General features: G+C 48.1%; 1 protein-coding gene across 5 annotated transcripts; it reads left to right on the forward strand.

The window, feature by feature from the left end:
* The first annotated feature begins 228 nt into the window (after positions 1-228).
* Positions 229-18,384, forward strand: CCDC25 (coiled-coil domain containing 25). Of its 5 annotated transcripts, none has more exons than XM_086875364.1 (9): positions 229-448; positions 1,824-1,871; positions 2,696-2,735; positions 5,371-5,422; positions 6,112-6,187; positions 9,508-9,611; positions 11,918-12,120; positions 15,157-15,202; positions 18,240-18,384. In XM_086875364.1, exons 1-9 carry the CDS (start codon positions 424-426, stop codon positions 18,267-18,269), a joined length of 624 nt encoding a protein of 207 aa, XP_086731490.1. In that variant the 5' UTR covers positions 229-423; the 3' UTR covers positions 18,270-18,384. The 5 variants fall into 5 exon arrangements, 3 of the variants coding, with proteins under 3 accessions (XP_086731490.1, XP_086731489.1, XP_086731491.1); XR_015282625.1 differs by having other exon boundaries at positions 262-448; positions 1,750-1,871; positions 11,763-12,120; XR_015282626.1 differs by having other exon boundaries at positions 262-448; positions 11,763-12,120.
* Positions 18,385-20,197: the final 1,813 nt, after the last annotated feature.

Below are 20,197 nucleotides of genomic sequence, written 5' to 3' on the forward strand. Positions count from 1 at the left end.
CAGTCGCGCGCATGCGCAGTTACGCGTTCCGTACGGCATCATGGCGGCCCATACTGGCTCAATTCCTTTTGCCGTACAACATAGCCGCCCTGCGCATGCGCAGTTCTGTTTGCCGTACATCATGGCGGCCCTCACATACGCAGTTTTAATTGCCGTACATCATGGCGGCGCCACGCATGCGCAGTTCCCTCCAACAGTTGCGCTCCCTCCGCTCCGCGCGTGCGTGTTGTTCCCTGACGTCATCACGCAGCGCCCCGCGCGTGCGCGGTGCCGGGCCAGGCCTGAGGAGGCGGCGAAGCCCCGGGACGGGCCCGGGAACAGCGGGAAAAACGGGAAAAAAACGGGAAAAAAGCGGGAAAAAAGCGGGAAAAACGGGATAATCGGGATAATCGAGATCAGCACAGCGCACACCCCACCGCAGTTATGGTGTTTTACTTCACCTCCAACGGTGAGAGCGCCGCGGGATTCCCTGGAGCCGGGAGCGGATCCTGAGGGGAAAACTCGGGAATTCCCCGATCCCTGAAATTCTCTGGGAATTCCTTCCCAAGGTTCCGTCCCTTCCCTTTCCCCGAATTCCCGCTGTCCCGGGAGAGCCTCTGGAAAAGTCTCCCAGCCCTTGGAATAGCCCAAATTCCCGGGATTTCTCCTTTTCCTGGATTTTTTTTTCCCCTCGGGAATTTTTTTTTTTTTTTTATTTTCCTCCCCTTTAATCGGCGGAGTCGGAATTCCCGAGGGAGGAGAATTCCCGTGGATCCCGGAGAAACCAAACCCTGGGAATTCCCGACGGTAATTTTCCTTTTCCAGAGGGGGGCGCTGCGGGAATTCCCTGGAATCGCCGGGAGCGGAAAAACCGGGAATAACTCCCTAAAAACTTGGGAATTTCCCTTCCCATTCTGAGTTCAGCTTTTCCAGGGTTTTTTTCCCGGATTTTCACATATTTTACCCGAATTTTTCCCGGAATTTCATCAATTTTTCCCGGATTTTTCCTGGAATTTCCCCAGTTTTTCCCCAGTTTTTCCTGGATTTTTCCCCGATTTTTCCTGAAATTTCCTGGATTTTTCCCAGATTTTTCCCCGATTTTCCGCAGATTTTTCCCGGATTTTTCCCAGTTTTTTCCCAGAATTTTCCCAGATTTTTCCTGGATTTTTCCCAGATTTTCCCTGAATTTTTCCCGGATTTTCCCCGATTATTCACGGATTTTCCCAGATTTTTCCTGGATTATTCCCGGATTTTTCCCAGATTTTTCCTGGATTATTCCCATAATTTCCCCGGATTTTTCCCAGATTTTCCCCGGTTTTCCCCGATTTTTCCTGGATTTTTCCCAATTTTTCCCAGATTTTTCCTGGATTTTTCCTGGATTATTCGCAGAATTTTCCCCGATTTTCCCTGATTTTCCCAGAATTTTCCCAGATTTTCCTGGATTTTTCCCAGATTTTTCCCGGATTTTCCACGAATTTTCCCTGAATTTTTCCCAGATTATTCCCAGGTTTTTCCCAGATTTTTCCAAGATTTTTCCCAATTTTTCCCGGATTTTCCCTCCCCATCCAGGAATGTTTGAAATTCCCGCCAATTCCCATTTTCCCACCAAGAATTTTCGGGATTTTCCTCTGCCGGATTCCCGGGATTCGCGCCGCGGATCGGGAAAAGCTCGGAGGTTTTTTTGGGAATTTCGGGAATTCCAGCTGGGAATGTTGAAAACCCCTCCCCCCAAAAAAAACCCGGGAAAAAAAATTCCTTCGTCCCTCCCAGGAGGGAAAAGCGGGAATTTCCCGGGAATTCCAGGAATTCCATGGATTCTGACCCCGGCATTCCCGGTTTTCCAGCCGCTCCCGCCGCCTACACCATCTACATGGGCAAGGACAAGTACGAGAGTGAGTGCCGGGAATTCCGGGAATTTTGGGAATTCTGGGAATTTCGGGGGCCGGGAATTCCAGGATTTCCTTGGGAATACCCCACATTTCCCTCCCCACCCCCCTTCCCGTGGTTTTTTGGGATTTCTTTGGATGTTCCCGGGTTTAGGGGAGGGAAAAATTCCCTTTTCCCGGGCAGAATTCCCGGATTTCCGGCCCCTTTGGGGAATTTTGGGAATCTTTTCCGGCTCTTTCCAGAGCGGTGCCCAGGGATTGGATCTGACTGGGAATTCTGGGATTTGGGAATTCCCAGGATTTGGGGTTGGGGTGGAAATTTGGGATGGAATTCCCGGGATTTGGGATTTGGGTCAGGAATTCCCGGGATTTGGGTTTGGGGTGGGAATTCTGGGATTTGGGGTTGGGAATTCCGGGATTTAGAGCTGGAATTCCAGGGATTTGGGGACAGGAGGTGGGAATTGGGATGGGAATTCTGGGATTTGGGGTTGGGTTGGAAATCCTGGGATTTGGGGCAAGAATTCCCAGGATTTGGGGATGGGAATCCCGGGATTTGGGGTTGGGGGTGGGAATTGGGTCTTGGAATCCCCGGATTTGGGAATTGGAGATGAAAATCCCAGGATTTGGGGCTGGGAAAGCCGGGATTGGGGATTTGGGAATTTGGGGATTGGGAATTTTGGGAACTCTGGGATTTGGGAATTGGGAATTTGGGAATGTTGGGATTTAGGAACTCTGGGATTTGGGAACTCTGGGATTTGGGAATTTTGGGCTCTGGGAATTTGGGAATTTTGGGAATTCGGGGCGTTGCCGACGGCGCTGCCGTTCCGCAGACGAGGACCTGATCAAGTACGGCTGGCCCGAGGATGTCTGGTGCGTGCTGGGATCCCGAGATTCCCGGGAAACACGGGAATTTGGGAATGTGGGATCCTCCCATCCCCTTCCCCCTCACCCCCTTCCCGCCCCCGAGGATTCCGGAATTTGGGAGCGGCTTTGGGCTGGAGCCGGGAATTCCCGAGCTCATCTCTTCCCAAATCCCATCCTGAATCCCAAATCCAATCCCAAATCCCAAATCCAATCCCAAATCCAATCCCAAATCCAATCCCAGATCCCAAATCCAATCCCAAATCCAGTCCCCAACCCCATCCTGAATCCCAAATCCCATCCCAAATCCAATCCCAGATCCCAAATCCCATCCCAAATCCCAATCCCAAATCCCAATCCCAAATCCCAATCCCAAATCCCATCCCAAATCGTAAATCCAGTCCCAAATCCAATCCCAGATCCCAAATCCAATCCCAGATCCCAAATCCCATCCCCAGTCCCAAATTCAGTCCCCCATCCCAAATCCCGAATCCCATCCCAAATACCAAATCCCATTTCAAATCCCATCCCAAATCCCATCCCAAATCCAATCCCAAATCCCAAATCCAATCCCAAATCCAATCCCAAATCCAATCCCAAATCCAATCCCAATTCCCATCCTGAATCCCAAATCCCATCCCCAGTCCCAAATCCCATTTCAAATCTCAAATCCCAAATCCAATCCCAAATCCAATCCCAGATCCCCAATCCCATCCCCAACCCCATCCTGAATCCCAAATCCCCAGTCCCAAATACCAAATCCCATTTCAAATCCTAAATCCCATCCCTAATCCCATCCCCAATCCCACCCCCAATCCTATCCCTAATCCCATCCCAAATCCCAAATCCAGTCCCAAATCCAATCCCCAGTCCCCAACCCCATCCCAAATCCCAAATCCATCCCCAACCCCATCCTGAATCCCAAATCCCCAGTCCCAAATCCCAAATCCAATCCCAAATCCAATCCCCAGTCCCCAACCCCATCCCTAATCTCATCCCAAATCCCAAATCCAATTCCAAATCCCAAATCCAGTCCCAAATCCAATCCCCAACCCCACCCTGAATCCCAAATCCAATCCCAAATCCAATCCCAAATCCCATCCCTGGGCCCTTCCCTTCCCCCACCTTCTTCTCATTTTTCCCCCTTTTTTCCCCATTTTTCCCCATTTTTTTCCATTTTTTCCTCACTTTCCCCCACTTTTCCAAATTTCTCCCCTTTTCCCCACATTTTCCCGCTTTTTTCCCCCTTTTTCTTATATTTTTCCTCATTTCCCCCATTTTTTCCTCATTTTTCCTTTTTTCCCCATTTTCCCCCCATTTTTTCCCACATTTTTTCCCATTTCCTCCATTTTTTCTCCTGTTTTCCCCCTTTTTTCCCAATTTTCCCATTTTTCCTGCTTTATTCCCACATTTTTCCCACTTTCCCCACTTTTTTCCGCATTTTTCATTTTTTTTCCTTTTCCTGCATTTTTCCCTTTTTCCCCCATTTTCTTTCCCACTTTCCTTACTTTTTCCTCATTTTTCCCAATTTTTCCCATTTTTCCTTATTTTTTCCCCACTTTTTTCCCATTTTTCTTTTTTCTATATTTTCCAATTTTTCCCATTTTTTCCTTATTTTTTCTCCTTTTCCCCCATTTTTTCCCAATTTTTCCCCATTTTTCCCCATTTTTATTCCTATTTTTTCCCCATTTTCCCCATTTTTTCCTTATTTTTTCCCATTTTTTCCCTTTTTTCCTCATTTTTTCCCATTTTTTTCCCCATTTTTCTCCAATTTTCCCCCATTCTTCCCCATTTTTCCCCCATTTTTATTCCCATTTTCCCCATTTTTTCAGTTTTCCCTTTTTTCCTCATTTTTCCCAATTTTTATTCCCATTTTTTCCCATTTTTTTCCTCATTTTTTCCCCCATTTTTTCCTCATTTTTCCTTTTTTTCTCATTTTTTCCTATTTTTTCCCATTTTTTTCAATTTTTCATTTTTTCCCTATTTTTTCCAATTTTTCCCATTTTTTCCTTATTTTTTTCTTATTTTTCCCCCATTTTCCCAATTTTCCCCCAGCTTGTCCCCATTTTTATTCCCATTTTTCCCCATTTTTTCCCCATTTTTCCCATTTTTTCCCATTTTTCCTTTTTTCCCCATTTTTTTCCCATTTTTTCCCCATTTTTTCCCCCATTTTTCTCCATTTTTTCCCCCATTTTTTTCCCCATTTTTCCACATTTTTCCCACATTTTTCCCCATTTTCCCCATTTTTATTCCCATTTTTCCCCCATTTTTCCCCATTTTTTCCCCATTTTTTCCCCATTTTTTCCCCATTTTTTCCCCCATTTTCCCCCATTTTTTCCCCATTTTTTCCCCATTTTTTTCCCATTTTTCCCCATTTTTTCCCCATTTTTATTCCTATTTTTCCCCCATTTTTTCCCCTTTTTTTCCCCATTTTTTCCCATTTTTCCCTTCCACATTCCCAGGAATTCTCCTCCCATCCCCCAGCCCGGGATTGGCGATTCCCAGGAAATCCCTGGGAATGGCTTTGGGAATCTGGAATTCGGGGCCGGGCTGGGGGGGAGTGGGAATCCCCCGGAATCCCCCGGAATCCCCCGGAATTCCCTGGGATTCCCCGGAATTCTCTGGAATTCCCGGCATTCTGCAGGTTCCACGTGGACAAGCTCTCCTCAGCTCACGTCTACCTGCGCCTGCACAAGGTGAGTCCCGGGAAAAACCCGGAAAAGTGGGAAAACCTTGGGAAATTGCAGGAAAAACCCCGGGAAAAGAAGGAAAAATCCCTGGAAAAGTGGGAAAAACCTTGGGAAAAGCGGGAAAAAACCCCCAGGAAAAGCAGGAGAAACCCTGGGAAAAAACAGGAAAAACCTTGGGAAAAGCAGAAAAAAGCTCGGGAAAAGACCCTGGGAAAAGCGGGAAAAACCGCAGGAAAAGTGTGAAAAACCCCGGAAAAAATGGGAAAATCCTTGGGAAAAGTGGGAAAATCCTTGGGAAAACAGGAAAAACCTCAGGAAAAGTGGGGAAAAGCTCAGGAATAAGCGGGAAAAACCTCAGGAAACTTCAGAAGATTTGGGGAAAACCTTTGGAAAAGCCGGGCTGTTCCCTGGGAAACCTCAGGAAAAATGGGAAAAGCTTTGGGAAGAGTGGGAATATCCCTTGGGAAATCTTGGGAAAAATGGGATATCGCTGGGGAAACTCTGGAAAAATTGGGATTTTCCCTGGGAAACCTCGTGAAAATCAGGAAAAACCTTGGGAAAAGTGGGATATTCCTTGGGAAATCTCGGGAAAATTGGGATATTCTCTGGGAAACCCTGGGAAAAGCCGGGAAGTCTCTTGGGAATTGCGGGCCGGGCGATCCGGGATCTCAGGGAATTTGGGAATTCCGTGCCAGGGCCAGACCATGGATGACATTCCCAAGGAAGTTCTGAGCGACTGCGCCCACCTGGTGAAGGCCAACAGCATCCAAGGTATCCCAGAATCCCGGAAAAACACCGGGAAAACCCTCGGGAAAAACCTCGGGAAAGGGTCAAAATCTGCCCTGAATCCCGGGAAATTTTTCCCACTTTTTTTTCCCATTTTTCCCTCTTTTTTCCCATTTTTCCCTCTTTTTATCCCATTTTTCCCTCTTTTTTTCACATTTTTCCCTCTTTTTTTCCCATTTTTCCTCACAATTTTTCCCATTTTTCCCACTTTTTTCCCAATTCTCCTTTTTTCCTGTTTTTCCTGCTCTTTTCCCATTTCCCGCCTTTTATTTCCCTCTTTTTCCCGATTTTTTCCCCATTTTTCCCCTTTCTCCCATTTTTCCCGCCTGTCCCATTCTTCTCCCATTTTTTTTCCCATTTTTCCCTATTTTTTCCCCCACATTTTCCCACTTTTTTCACATTTTTCCCTCTTTTTTCCCATTTTTCCCTCTTTTTTCAACATTTTTCCCTCTTTTTCCCATTTTTCCCTCTTTTTTCCCATTTTCCCCTCTTTTTTCCCATTTTTCCCACTTTTTTTCCATTTTTCCCTCTTTTTTCCCATTCTCCCATTTTTTTTCCCATTTTTCCCTATTTTTTCCCATTTTTCCCTCTTTTTTCCCATTTTTCCCTCTTTTTTCCCATTTTTCCCTCTTTTTTCCCATTTTTCCCTCTTTTTTCCCATTTTTCCCTCTTTTTTCCCATTTTTCCCTCTTTTTTTCACATTTTTCCCTCTTTTTTCCCATTTTCCCTCTTTTTTTCACATTTTTCCCTCTTTTTTCCCATTTTTCCCTTTTTTTCCCATTTTTCCTCACAATTTTTCCCATTTTTCCCACTTTTTTCCCAATTCTCCTCCGTTTTTCCTGTTTTTCCTGCTCTTTTCCCATTTCCCGCCTTTTATTTCCCTCTTTTTCCCGATTTTTTCCCCATTTTTCCCCTTTCTCCCATTTTTCCCGCCTTTCCCATTCTCCCTTTTTTTTTCCCATTTTTCCCTATTTTTTCCCCCACATTTTCCCACTTTTTTCCACATTTTTCCCTCTTTTTTCCCGTTTTTCCCTCTTTTTTCCCATTTTTCCTCTTTTTTTCCATTTTCCCCTCTTTTTTTCCCCATTTTTCCCTCTTTTTTTCCCATTTTTCCCTCTTTTTTTCCCATTTTTCCTCACAATTTTTCCCATTTTTCCCACTTTCTTCCCAATTCTCCTTCGTTTTTCCTGCTCTTTTCCCATTTCCCGCCTTTTATTTGCCTTTTTCCCAATTTTTTCCTATTTTTCTCCTTTCTCCCATTTTTCCCGCCTTTCCCATTCTTCTCCCATTTTTTCCTATTTTTTCCCCCACATTTTCCCACTTTTTTCCACATTTTTCCCTCTTTTTTCCCATTTTTCCCTCTTTTTTCCCATTTTTCCCTCTTTTTTCACATTTTTCCTCTTTTTTTCCATTTTTCCCTCTTTTTTTCCACATTTTTCCCTCTTTTTTTCCCATTTTTCCCTCTTTTTTTCACATTTTTCCCTCTTTTTCCCATTTTCCCCTCTTTTTTCCCATTTTTCCCTCTTTTTTCCCATTTTTCCCTCTTCTTTCCACATTTTTCCCTCTTTTTTCCACATTTTTCCCTCTTTTTTTCCCCCACATTTTCCCTCTTTTTTTCCCATTTTTCCCTCTTTTTTTCCCATTTTTCCCTCTTTTTTTCCCATTTTTCCCTCTTTTTTCCCATTTTTCCCTCTTTTTTTCCCATTTTTCCTCTTTTTTCCCATTCTCCCATTTTTTTTCCCATTTTTCCCTATTTTTTCCCCCACATTTTCCCACTTTTTTCCACATTTTTCCCTCTTTTTTCCCATTTTTCCCTCTTTTTTCCCATTTTTCCTCTTTTTTTCCATTTTTCCCTCTTTTTTTCACATTTTTCCCTCTTTTTCCCATTTTTCCCTCTTTTTTCCCATTTTTCCCTCTTTTTTCCACATTTTTCCCTCTATTTTTCCCATTTTTCCCGCTCTTCCCCCTCACCTCTTTTCCCATTTTTCCCCTATTTTTCCTTCATTTCTCCCACTGTTTTTCCCCATTTTTCCCGCTGATTTTTCCGGTTGTTTTTCCCGCTCTTTCCTGGCTGTTTCCTCCTGTTTTCCTGGCTGTTCATTCCCGCTGTTCCCTTGTTATTCCCGTTATTCCCGTTATTCCCGTTGTTCCCCTTGCTGTTGTCGTTCCCGCTGTTGTTATTCCCATTCCCGTTGTTATTCCCATTGTTATTCCCATTATTCCCGCTGTTATTCCACAACAACCGTGCCGGTGTTATTCCCATTCCCGTTCCTGTATTCCCGCTGTTCCCGTTGTTCCCGTTGTCATTCCCACTGTTGTCATTCCCATTGTTATTCCCATTGTTATTCCCATTCCCACTGTTCTCATTCCCGCTGTTGTTATCCTGTTGTCATTCCCGATGCTGTTGTTATTCCTGCTGTTGTTGTTCCCGTTGTCATTCCCATTGTTGTTTCCGTTGTTATTCCCATTCCCGCTGTTGTTATTCCCACGATTCCCCTTGTCATTCCCGTCATTCACGCTGTTCCCATTGTTATTCCCGCTGTTGTTGTTCCTGTTGTCATTCCCATTGTCATTCCCATTGTCATTCCCATCGTCATTCCCATTGTTATTCCCATTGTTATTCCCATTGTTATTCCCGTTGTTATTCCCATTGTTATTCCCATTGTTATTCCCGCTGTTGTCATTCCCATCGTCATTCCCGTCGTCATTCCCAACGTCATTCCCATTGTTATTCCCATTGTTACTCCCATTCCTGCTGTTGTCATTCCCGCTGTTCCCATTCCCGTTATTCCTGTTCCCATTCCCGCTGTTCCCATTCCCGCTGTTGTTATTCCCATGATTCCCCTTGTCATTCCCGTCATTCACGCTGTTCCCATTGTTATTCCCGCTGTTGTTGTTCCTGTTGTCATTCCCATCGTCATTCCCATCGTCATTCCCATTGTTATTCCCATTGTCATTCCCATTGTTATTCCCATTGTTATTCCCATTGTTATTCCCATTGTCATTCCCATTGTCATTCCCATTGTCATTCCCATTGTTATTCCCATTGTCATTCCCATTGTCGTTCCCATTGTCATTCCCATTGTCATTCCCATTGTTATTCCCATTCCCGCTGTTCCCATTCCTGCTGTCCCCATTCCCGTTATTCCTGTTCCCATTCCCGGTGTTGTCATTCCCACTGTTCCCATTCCCACTGTTCCCATTCCCGCTGTTCCCATTCCCGCTGTTCCCGTTCCCGCTGTCCCCGTTCCCGCTGTTCCCATTCCCGCTGTCCCCGTTCCCGCTGTCGTTCCCGCTGTTCCCAGGCTGCAAGCTGAGCTCGGTGTCGGTTGTTTACACCCCCTGGAGCAACCTGCGGAAAACTCCGGACATGGACGTGGGGCAGATCGGATTCCACCGGCACAAGGACGTGAGTGACGGGAACAGCCGCGGGAATCTGGGAAACAACCGCGGGAATAACAACAGTGGGAACAACAGCGGGAATCTGGGAAACAACAGCGGGAATCTGGGAAACAACCACAGGAATCTGGGAAACAATCACGGGAATCTGGGAAACAACAGCGGGAACAGTGGGAACAACTGCGGGAATCTGGGAAACAACCGTGGGAATCTGGGAAACAACCGTGGGAATCTGGGAAACAACCACAGGAATCTGGGAAACAGCTGTAGGAATGTGGGAAAGAACAGCGGGAATGACAACAGTGGGAACAACAGCAGGAATCTGGGAACAACAGCGGGAATGACAACAGTGGGAACAACAGCGGGAATCTGGGAAACAACCACAGGAATCTGGGGAACAACCGCGGGAACAACCACAGGAATCTGGGAAACAACCGCGGGAATCTGGGAAAGAACAACGGGAATGACAACAGTGGGAACAACCACGGGAATCTGGGAAACAACCGCGGGAACAGCGGGAACAACCACGGGAATGACAGCAGCGGGAACCTGGGAACAACAGCGGGAATGACAACAGCGGGAACAACAGCGGGAATCTGGGAACAACGGGAATGGGAACAGGAATAACAACGGGAATGACCCTGGGAATAACAATGGAAATGACCAACCCCAGGAATAACAACAGGAATAACAATGGGAATGACCCCGGGAATGACCCCGGGGACCTCAGGAATGGTGATTGGGAATCCGGGAATCGGGATTTGTTTGGGATTGGGAACCCCGATTCCCAAGGGTTTTTTTGGGAATTCCCGTTTTGCCGGGAGCCGTCGCTGCCGGCGGATCGGAGCAGCCCCAAATCCCGCCCTCATTCCCGGGAACATCAGGAAAAATGGGAATAACGGGATTGGAAATAGCGGGAATAACGGGAACGAAGGGATCGGGAATAACGGGAATAGCGGGAATATCGAGGAAATGCCTGCTGGGAAGGACGTTATTCCCGTTTTTCCCGGTTTTCCCTGGAATTCCAGCAGCGCACAGCCGGTCACAGCACCCCCAATTCCCGGCCCCATTCCCGTTTTTTATCCATTTTCCCTGTTTTTCCCTGGAATTCCAGGTGCACAACACCTCTGACTCCCTCCCTGATTCCCGCTCTAATTCCCGGCATTCCTGCTGTTATTCCCATTTTTCCAGGTGTGCTGGCTGACGGTGGATCAGCACACCGAGATTCCCAGTCCCATTCCTGCTGTCATTCCCGGTGTTTTTCCCGGTGCGCTCGCTGCTGCTGGATCAGAACAGTCGCAGTTCCCGCTGTAATTCCCGTTTTTCCCGACTGTCATTCCCGCTGTTTTAATTCCAGGTGCGTTCGGTGACGGTGGAGCGGCAGGCTGTGATTCCTGGTGTAATTCCCATTGTTTTTCCAGGTGTTCCCATTCCCAGGTGTGCTCAGTGACAGTGGATCAGCACACCGTGATTCCGGCTGTAATTCCTGGTGTTTTTCCCATTGTAATTCCAGGTGTGCTCGGTGATGGTGGATCAGCACACCGTGATTCCGGCTGTAATTCCCGGTGTTTTTCCAGCTGTTGTAATTCCAGGTGCGCTCAGTGACGGTGGATCGGCACACCGTAATTCCGGCTGTAATTCCCAATGTTTTTCCGGGTGTTGTTCCAGGTGCGCTCGCTGAGGGTGGAGCGGCAGGCTGTGATTCCCGCTCTCATTCCCATTTTTCCGGGTGTTATTCCTGGTTTTCCAGGTGCACTCGGTGACGGTGGATCGGCACACCGCGACTCCGGCTGTAATTCCCGGTGTTTTTCCCATTGTTGTAATTCCAGGTGCGCTCGGTGACAGTGGAGTGGCAGGCCGTGAGTCCGGCTGTAATTCCCAGTGTTTTTCCAGGTGTTATTCCCGGTTTTGCAGGTGCGCTCGGTGATGGTGGAGCGGTGGCCATGATTCCGGCTGTAATTCCCGGTGTTTTTCCCGGTGTTGTAATTCCAGGTGCGCTCGGTGACGGTGGGTCAACACACCGCGACTCCGGCTGTAATTCCCGGTGTTGTTCCCATTGTTGTAATTCCAGGTGCACTCGGTGACGGTGGAGCGGTGGCCATGATTCCGGCTGTAATTCCCGGTGTTTTTCCGGGTGTTTTTCCCGGTGTTGTAATTCCAGGTGCGCTCGGTGACGGTGGATCAGCACACCGCGACTCCGGCTGTAATTCCTGGTGTTGTTCCCATTGTTGTAATTCCAGGTGCGCTCGGTGACGGTGGATCAGCACACCGCGACTCCGGCTGTAATTCCCGGTGTTGTTCCCGGTGTTGTTCCAGGTGCGCTCGGTGACGGTGGAGCGGCGGCCATCGGAGCAGCTGCGGCGCCTGGAGCGGACGCGCGTGGAGCGATTCCCGGACCTGGCGGCCGAGCGGGAATGTCGGGATCGGGAGGAGCGCGGGCGGCGCCGGCAGCAGCTGCAGGAGCTGCGGCGGGAACAGCGCGAGGAACAGCGCCGGAAACGGGAGATGGACGAGCTCAGGTGGGAACAGCCGGAACGGAACGCGGGAACTCCGGGAATTCTGGGAATGGAAGCCAGGAACCGGAACACTGGGAACTCTGGGAATCCGCGAATGAAGCGTGGGAATTCTGGGAATTACGGGAATGGAACATGGGAATTCTGGGAATGGGATCCGGGAATGGAACCCATCAGTGAGTTCCAGGAATGGAATTCTGGGAATGAAACCCAGGAATGGAACATGGGGAATTCTGGGAATTCTGGGAATTCTGGGAATGGAACCCAGGAATGGAACACCGGGAATTCCGGGAACACTGGGAATGGAAGACTGGAATTATGGGAATGGAACACGGGAAAACTCTGGGAATGGAACGTGGGAGTTCTGGGAATTACGGGAATGGAACACAGGAATTCTGGGATTGGAACACTGGGAATTACCGGAATTTCGGGAATGGAACACAGGAATTCTGGGAATTCTGGGAATGGAACCTGGGAATTCCAGGAATCCCGGGAATGGAACACAGGAATTCTGGGAATTCTGGGAATGGAACACTGGGAATTCCTGGAATCCAGGAATGAAACATGGGAATTACGGGAATTCTGGGAATGGAACCCAGGAATAGAACCTGGGAATGGAACCCAAGAATGAATTCTGGGAATGAAACCTGGGAATGGAACACGGGAATTCTGGGAATTCTGGGAATTCTGGGAATGGAACCCGGGAAAGGAACACGGGAATGGAACCTGGGAGTGAATTCCTGGAATGGAATCCGGGAATGGAAGCCGGGAATTCTGGGTGTGGAACCCAGGAATGAAACACAGAAATTCCGGGAATGGGATCCAGGAATGGAAGCCGGGAATTCTGGGAGTGGAACCTGGGAACAAAACCTAGGAACGGAATCTGGGAATGGAATGCAGGAATGGAACCCGGGAATGAAACATGGGAATTCTGGGAACGGGATCCGGGAATGGAAGCCAGGAATGGGACCCAGGAATGAAACACAGGAATGGAACCTGGGAATGGAATCTGGGAATGAATTCCGGGAACGCTGGGAATGAATTCTGGGAATGAAATCTGGGAATGAAATCCAGGAATTCTCGGAATGAAATCCAGGGATGTTGGGAATGGTGGCAGCAGCAGGTGCAGGAGCTGCACTGGGGATGGGAAATGGACGAGATCAGGTGGGAATTCCGGGAATTCCGGGAATGGCGGGATGGATGGAGGCTCCCGGAGGTTTTCCCAAGGGAATCCCAGGGAATGGGGGCTGGGAATGTCAGGGGAGAGAGCCTGGAATTTTCTCTGGAATTCCCTTTGGGATTGTTCTGAAAATGCTTCCAGGATTCCCTTTGGAATTCCCCCTGGAATTCCCTTTGGAGTTCCTCTGGAATTGACCCTGGAGCTCCCGCTGGAATTCCGGGATTGCCGCTGATTCCCGGGATCTGGGCTGGGAATTCATCCCGGGGGGGGTCGGCATTCCCGGGATTCCCTCGGGAGCCTCCCCCAGCTCCAGGCCCGGAAAAGCGGGATCCAGGGAAATCTGGGATTGGGATCCCAGATCCGGAATTTCTGTGGTATCCAAAATCCAGGATATCCTGGGGATTGAGATCCCCATTCCCGGAATTTCTGGAGATCCCAAATCCAGGATTTTTCAGGGATTTAGATCCCAAAATTTGGGATTTTGCAGGGATTGAGATCCCAATGCCTGATTTCCCAGAGATCCCAAATCCAGCATTCCCAGGGATTCCAATTCCCGGATTTTCCAGGGATTTGGATCCAAAATCCAGGATTTTCCAGGCATAGAATTCCAAATTCCCGATTTTCCTGAGATCCCAAATCTGGCATTCCCAGGGATTCCAATTCCTGATTTCCCAGGGATCCCAAATCCGGGATTTTCCAAGGATCCCAAAATCCAGGATTTCCCAGGGATTTGGATCCCAAAATCTGGAATTTTCCAGGGATCCAGGTCCCAATTCCCGATTTCCTGGAGGTCCCAAATCCCAGCATTCCCAGGGATCCCAAATCCAGGATTTTCCAGGGATTGAGATCTCAATTCCCAATTTCCCAGGGATCCCAATTCCTGCATTCCCAGGGATCCCAAAATCTAGGATTTTCCAGAGATCGGGATCCAAATTCCTGGATTTCCCAGAGATCCCAATCCCAGCATTCCCAGGGATCCCATTCCCAGCATTCCCAGAGATGCCAATCCCAGCATTCCCAGGGATCCCAGCATTCCCAGGGATCCCAATTCCCGCATTCCCAGGGATCCCAGCATTCCCAGGGATCCCATTCCCAGCATTCCCAGGGATCCCAGCATTCCCAGGGATCCCATTCCCAGCATTCCCAGAGATGCCAATCCCAGCATTCCCAGAGATCCCATTCCCAGCATTCCCAGAGATCCCAATCCCAGCATTCCCAGAGATCCCATTCCCAGCATTCCCAGGGATCCCAATTCCTGCATTCCCAGGGATCCCAATCCCAGCATTCCCAGGGATCCCATTCCCAGCATTCCCAGGGATCCCAATCCCAGCATTCCCAGGGATCCCATTCCCAGCATTCCCAGGGATCCCAGCATTCCCAGGGGTCCCATTTCCAGCATTCCCAGGGATCCCAGCATTCCCAGGGATCCCAATTCCCGCATTCCCAGGGATCCCAGCATTCCCAGGGATCCCATTCCCAGCATTCCCAGGGATCCCATTCCCAGCATTCCCAGGGATCCCAATCCCAGCATTCCCAGGGATCCCAATTCCTGCATTCCCAGGGATCCCAATCCCAGCATTCCCAGGGATCCCATTCCCAGCATTCCCAGGGATCCCAGCATTCCCAGGGATCCCAGCATTCCCAGGGATCCCATTCCCGATTTCCCAGCTGGGAGATCCCGGAGCGAACCCCGGGACGGGAATTCCGGGATATCCCAGGTGGGGGGGGGTGGGTGAGGGGCCACTCCAGCCCCGGGGAGAATTCCAGCGGGACGAATCTTTGGGAATTGTGGGCGGGGCTCGGCGTTCCCGGCGGGAATTCCCGGGAATTGCGGGCGGGAGCTGAGCGGGATCCCCCGGCAGGAGCTACGCCTCGCTGATGAAAACGGAGAACATGAGCTCCAACCAGGTACAGCCGGAGCGACAACAGCCGGAACGGGAATGGGAACAGCGGGAATTACGGGAATAACAACGGAAATAACAGTGGGAATAACGGGAACAGCCGGAACGACAACAGCCGGAATGGGAATGGGAACAGCGGGAATTACAGGAATAACAACAGTGGGAATAACGGGAATTGGGATTAACAACAACAGGAATAACAACGGAAATAACAACACTGGGAATAATGGGAACAGCAGGAATAACGGCGGGAAGCGGGAATAACAGGAACAGCGGGAATAACAGTGGGAATAACAACAATGGGAATAACAGCGGGAATAACAACACTGGGAATAATGGGAACAGCAGGAATAACAGCGGGAAGCAGGAATAACGGGAACAGCGGGAATAACAGTGGGAATAACAACAATGGGAATAACAGCGGGAATAACAATGGGAATAATGGGAACAGCAGGAATAACAACAGTGGGAATAACAACAATGGGAATAATGGGAATAACAGCGGGAATAACAACAATGGGAATAACAGTGGGAATAACAATGGGAATAATGGGAATAACAGCGGGAATAACAACAGTGGGAATAACAACAATGGGAATAACAGCGGGAATAACAGTGGGAATAATGGGAATAACAGCGGGAATAACAACAGTGGGAATAACAATGGGAACAGTGGGAATAACAGGAACAGCAGGAATAACAACAATGGGAATAGCGGGAACAGTGGGAATAACAACGGGAATGGGAGTAACGACAGCGGGAATGACAACAGCAGGAATAACGGGAACAACGGGAATAATGGTGGGAATAACAATAGGAACAACAACGGGAATAACAACAGCAGGAATAACAAGGGGAATAACGGGAAGAACAATGGGAATAGCAACAATGGGAATGACGGGAATGGGAATAACAACAACGGGAATAAGAAGAACGGGAATAACAACGGGAATAATGGGAATGGGAACAATGGGAATAACAATGGGAATAACAGGAATGACAACAGTGGGAATAACAATGGGAACAGCAGGAATAACAACAGCACCAGGAATAACGGGAACAGTGGGAATAACAACAGCGGGAATGGGAACACCAGGAGTAACAACAGGAATAACAACAATGGGAATAACAACAGCAGAAATAACAGGAACAGCGGGAATAACAGGGATGGGAATAACAACAATGGGAATAATGGGAATAACAGCGGGAATAACAACAATGGGAATAACAGTGGGAACAGGGGGAATAACAACAGCACCGGGAAGAATAACAATGGGAACAATGGGAATAACAATGGGAAAAATGCTGGGAGGAACAATGGGAATAACAATGGGAATAACAATGGGAACAATGGGAATAACAATGGGAAAAATGGGAATAACAATGGGAAAAATGCTGGGAATAACAATGGGAACAATGGGAATAACAATGGGAAAAAGAATAACAATGGGAAAAACGGTGGTAATAACAATGGGAAAAACGGTGGGAATAACAATGGGAAAAATGGGAATAACAATGGGAAAAATGCTGGGAATAACAATGGGAACAATGGGAATAACAATGGGAAAAATGGGAATAACAAAGGGAAAAATGCTGGGAATAACAATGGGAAAAATGGGAATAACAATGGGAAAAATGGTGGGAATAACAATGGCAATAACAATGGGAATGACAGGAAAAATGGGATGGGAATAACAGGAATAATGGCGGGAATAACAACGAGAATAACAACAACGGGAATGGGAATAACAGGAATAACAACAGCGGGAACAACGGGAATGGGGACAATGGGAACAGGAATAACAGCAGTGGGAATAATGGGAATAAGAGTGGGAACAGGAATAATGGCGGGAACAGTGGGAATAACAACAGCACCGGGAAAAACAACGGGAATAACAACAGGGAAAATGGTGGGAATGACAATGGGAATAACAACAATGGGAATAACAACAATGGGAATGACAACAATGGGAATAACAGCGGGAAGAACAGGAAAAATGGGATGGGAATAATGGGAATAACAGCGGGAATAATGGGAAAAATGGGAATAGCAGGATCAGGAATAACGGGAAAAACGGGATTGGGAATAATGGGAATAATGAGGATAATGGGAAAAGGAATAACAGGAATGGGATGGGAAAAGTGGGAATAACAGGAATGATGGGAATAACGGGAATAATGGGAATGTTGGGATGGGAATGGGAATAAGGAAAATACTGGGAAGAGGATAACAGGAATGGGAATAGCGGGAATGTGATTGGGAATGGGAATGATGGGATTTGAATGGGATGGGGAATCATGGGAATATTGGGAATGGGAATAGTGGGAAAAATGGGATCAAGAATAATGGGAATAACGGGGCTGGGATTGGGAATCGTGGGAATATTGGGATTAACCGGAATAGTGGGAAAAATGGGATTGGGAATGACAGGAACAGGGGTAATGGGAATGGGAATAACGGGATTGGGGATAACGGGAATGGGATGGAATGGGGATAAATGGGATTGGGAATAATGGGAATGATTGGAATTGGGTTGGGATTGGAATAATGGGAATGGGATTGGGAATGATGGGGCTGGGATTGGGAATAATGGGAATGGGATTGGGAATAATGGGAATGGGATGGAATGGGGATAAATGGGATTGGGAATAATGGGAATGGGATGGAACGGGGATAAATGGGATTGGGAATAATAGGAATGATTGGAATTGGGATTGGAATAACAGGAATGGGATGGAATGGGGATAAACGGGATTGGAAATAATGGGAATGATTGGAATTGGGTTGGGATTGGAATAACGGGAATGGGATGGGAATGATGGGGCTGGGATTGGGAATAATGGGAATGGGATTGGGAATGATGGGGCTGGGATTGGGAATAACGGGAATGGGATTGGGAATTCCCGGAGCTCCGGGCTGGCTCCGTTCCCAGAGGGCTCCGGGATCCGGGAATCATCCCGGAAATCCCATCCCAGCGTTCCCAAATCCCGGGAATTGCCGGGAACCCCCGATCCCGCCTGGCCCATTCCTGCTTTTCCCGCAGGACGGGAACGACTCCGACGATTTCATGTGAGGATCCCGGAGCCGCGGAATTCCCGGGAAAACGAACTCCGGCTCCGGGAACGCTCCGGGAACGGGAGGGAATTCCCGGGAATTCGTGGGGGAGCCAACAAAGCCTTGGATCCGCAGCCGTCGCCTCTGGAATTCTTCCCTGCTGGGAAAACTTTGGGAATGTGGGGATGGGGGAGGGGCTCCGGGGATTCCCGGGAATTTCTCCCTTTGGAGTCGCGATGGATTCCCGGGAGGGGGCGGGAGAATCCCTGGAGAGGGAGGGGGTGGGAAAAAACGGAAAAAAATGGGGAAAAACAAGAAAAAAAATTGGGAAAAAATGGGAAAAACCAGAAAAAAATGGGAAGAAAACTGGAAGAAAACGGGAAAAAGGGAAAAATGGGAAAAAACGGGAAAATGGGGAAAAAATGGGAAAAAATATGGGAAAAAATGGAAAACACTGGGAAAAAATGGGAAAAGAATGGAAAAAATGGGGAAAAACTGGGAAAAAATGGGAAAAAATGGAAAACACTGGGAAAAAATGGGAAAAGAATGGAAAAAATGGGGAAAGACTGGAAAAAAATGGGAAAAAATGGAAAACACTGGGAAAAAATGGGAAAAACAGAAAAAAAAGGGAAAAAAACTGGAAGAAATGGGAAAAAAAGGGGAAAAAAAGGGGAAAAAATGGGGTAAGTTCCCTCTGGAGCCGGGATCGTGCTGGGATCGGTGGAAATGTGGGAATATCCCAGGGAAAGGGGTCGTTCCCAGCCTGGATTCCCGCGGTTCTGGAATCCCAGGGATTGGGGTTGGGATCCAGGATTGGGATCCGGGAATTTTCCGGGATCCGTGGGAGGAAGAGGCGGCTCTGGAGCCCGGGATGGCTCCGATTTCCTGGGATTTGGGAAATTCCCACCGGGAATGTTGGGATCGGGAATGGGAATGGGGGAAATTCCCAGAGATCTTCCCGCGGCTCCGGCCTGGAACGGGAGCGGTTCCCAAATCCCAAAATCTGGGAATTCTGGGATCTCCTTCCCCCAAAATCTGGGAATTCTGGGATTTCCTCTCCCTCAAATCCAGGAATTCCGGGATCTCCTCTCCCCCATTCCTGAGGATCCCATCAGGACCCTCCCGGCGCCTCCAAATCCCCCAAAATTCCCGAAAATCCCAGCGGGATGATCCCGACTCCCATCCCTGCCAGGAGTTCCCGTTCTCAGCCCCCCAAAAATTCCCAAAAATCCACAAAATTCCGCCCCAAATCCCCCCAAAATTCCCAAAAATCTCCCGAAAATTCCTCCAAAACTCTCAGTTCCCCCCAAATTCCCGAAAATTCTCTCAATCCTTCCCCAAATTCCTGGAATTTTCCCCCAATCCCTCCCAGAATTTAAAAGAGATCCCTCAAAATTCCCAAAAATCTCCTGAATTCCCAAAAAACCCCCTCAAAATTCCCAAAAAACTCTCCCAATCCCCTCCAAAAATTCCCTCAAAATCCCGAAAATCCTCAAATCCTCCCCAGAATTCCCGGAATTTCCTTTTCCAGCGGGTCGGGATTTCGGGATCGGAGCCGCCCGGGGGAATCCCGGGATGAGGCTCCGGGAAGGGATCCCAAAAATCCGGGATTTGGGATCCGAGTTTGGTTTATTCCCATCAGAATTCCGGCATTTGGAATTTCGGGACTCGCAGCATTCCCGGTTCCCGCCTGCTTTTCCCGATATTTATTCCCGGTGTTTATTCCCGCCATTCCCGTTGTTTATTCCCGGTATTTTTTCCCGCCATTCCCGGTGTTTATTCCCGATATTCCCGGTATTTTTTCCCGCCACTCCCGGTGTTTATTCCCGATATTCCCGGTGTTTATTCCCACCATTCCCGGTGTTTATTCCCGGTATTTTTTCCCGCCATTCCCGATATTTTTTCCTGCCATTCCCGGTGTTTATTCCCGATATTCCCGGTATTTTT

Source organism: Cyanistes caeruleus, chromosome 2, assembly GCF_971803275.1.
Source record: "Cyanistes caeruleus chromosome 2, bCyaCae1.hap1.1, whole genome shotgun sequence".
Lineage (NCBI taxonomy): Eukaryota > Metazoa > Chordata > Aves > Passeriformes > Paridae > Cyanistes > Cyanistes caeruleus.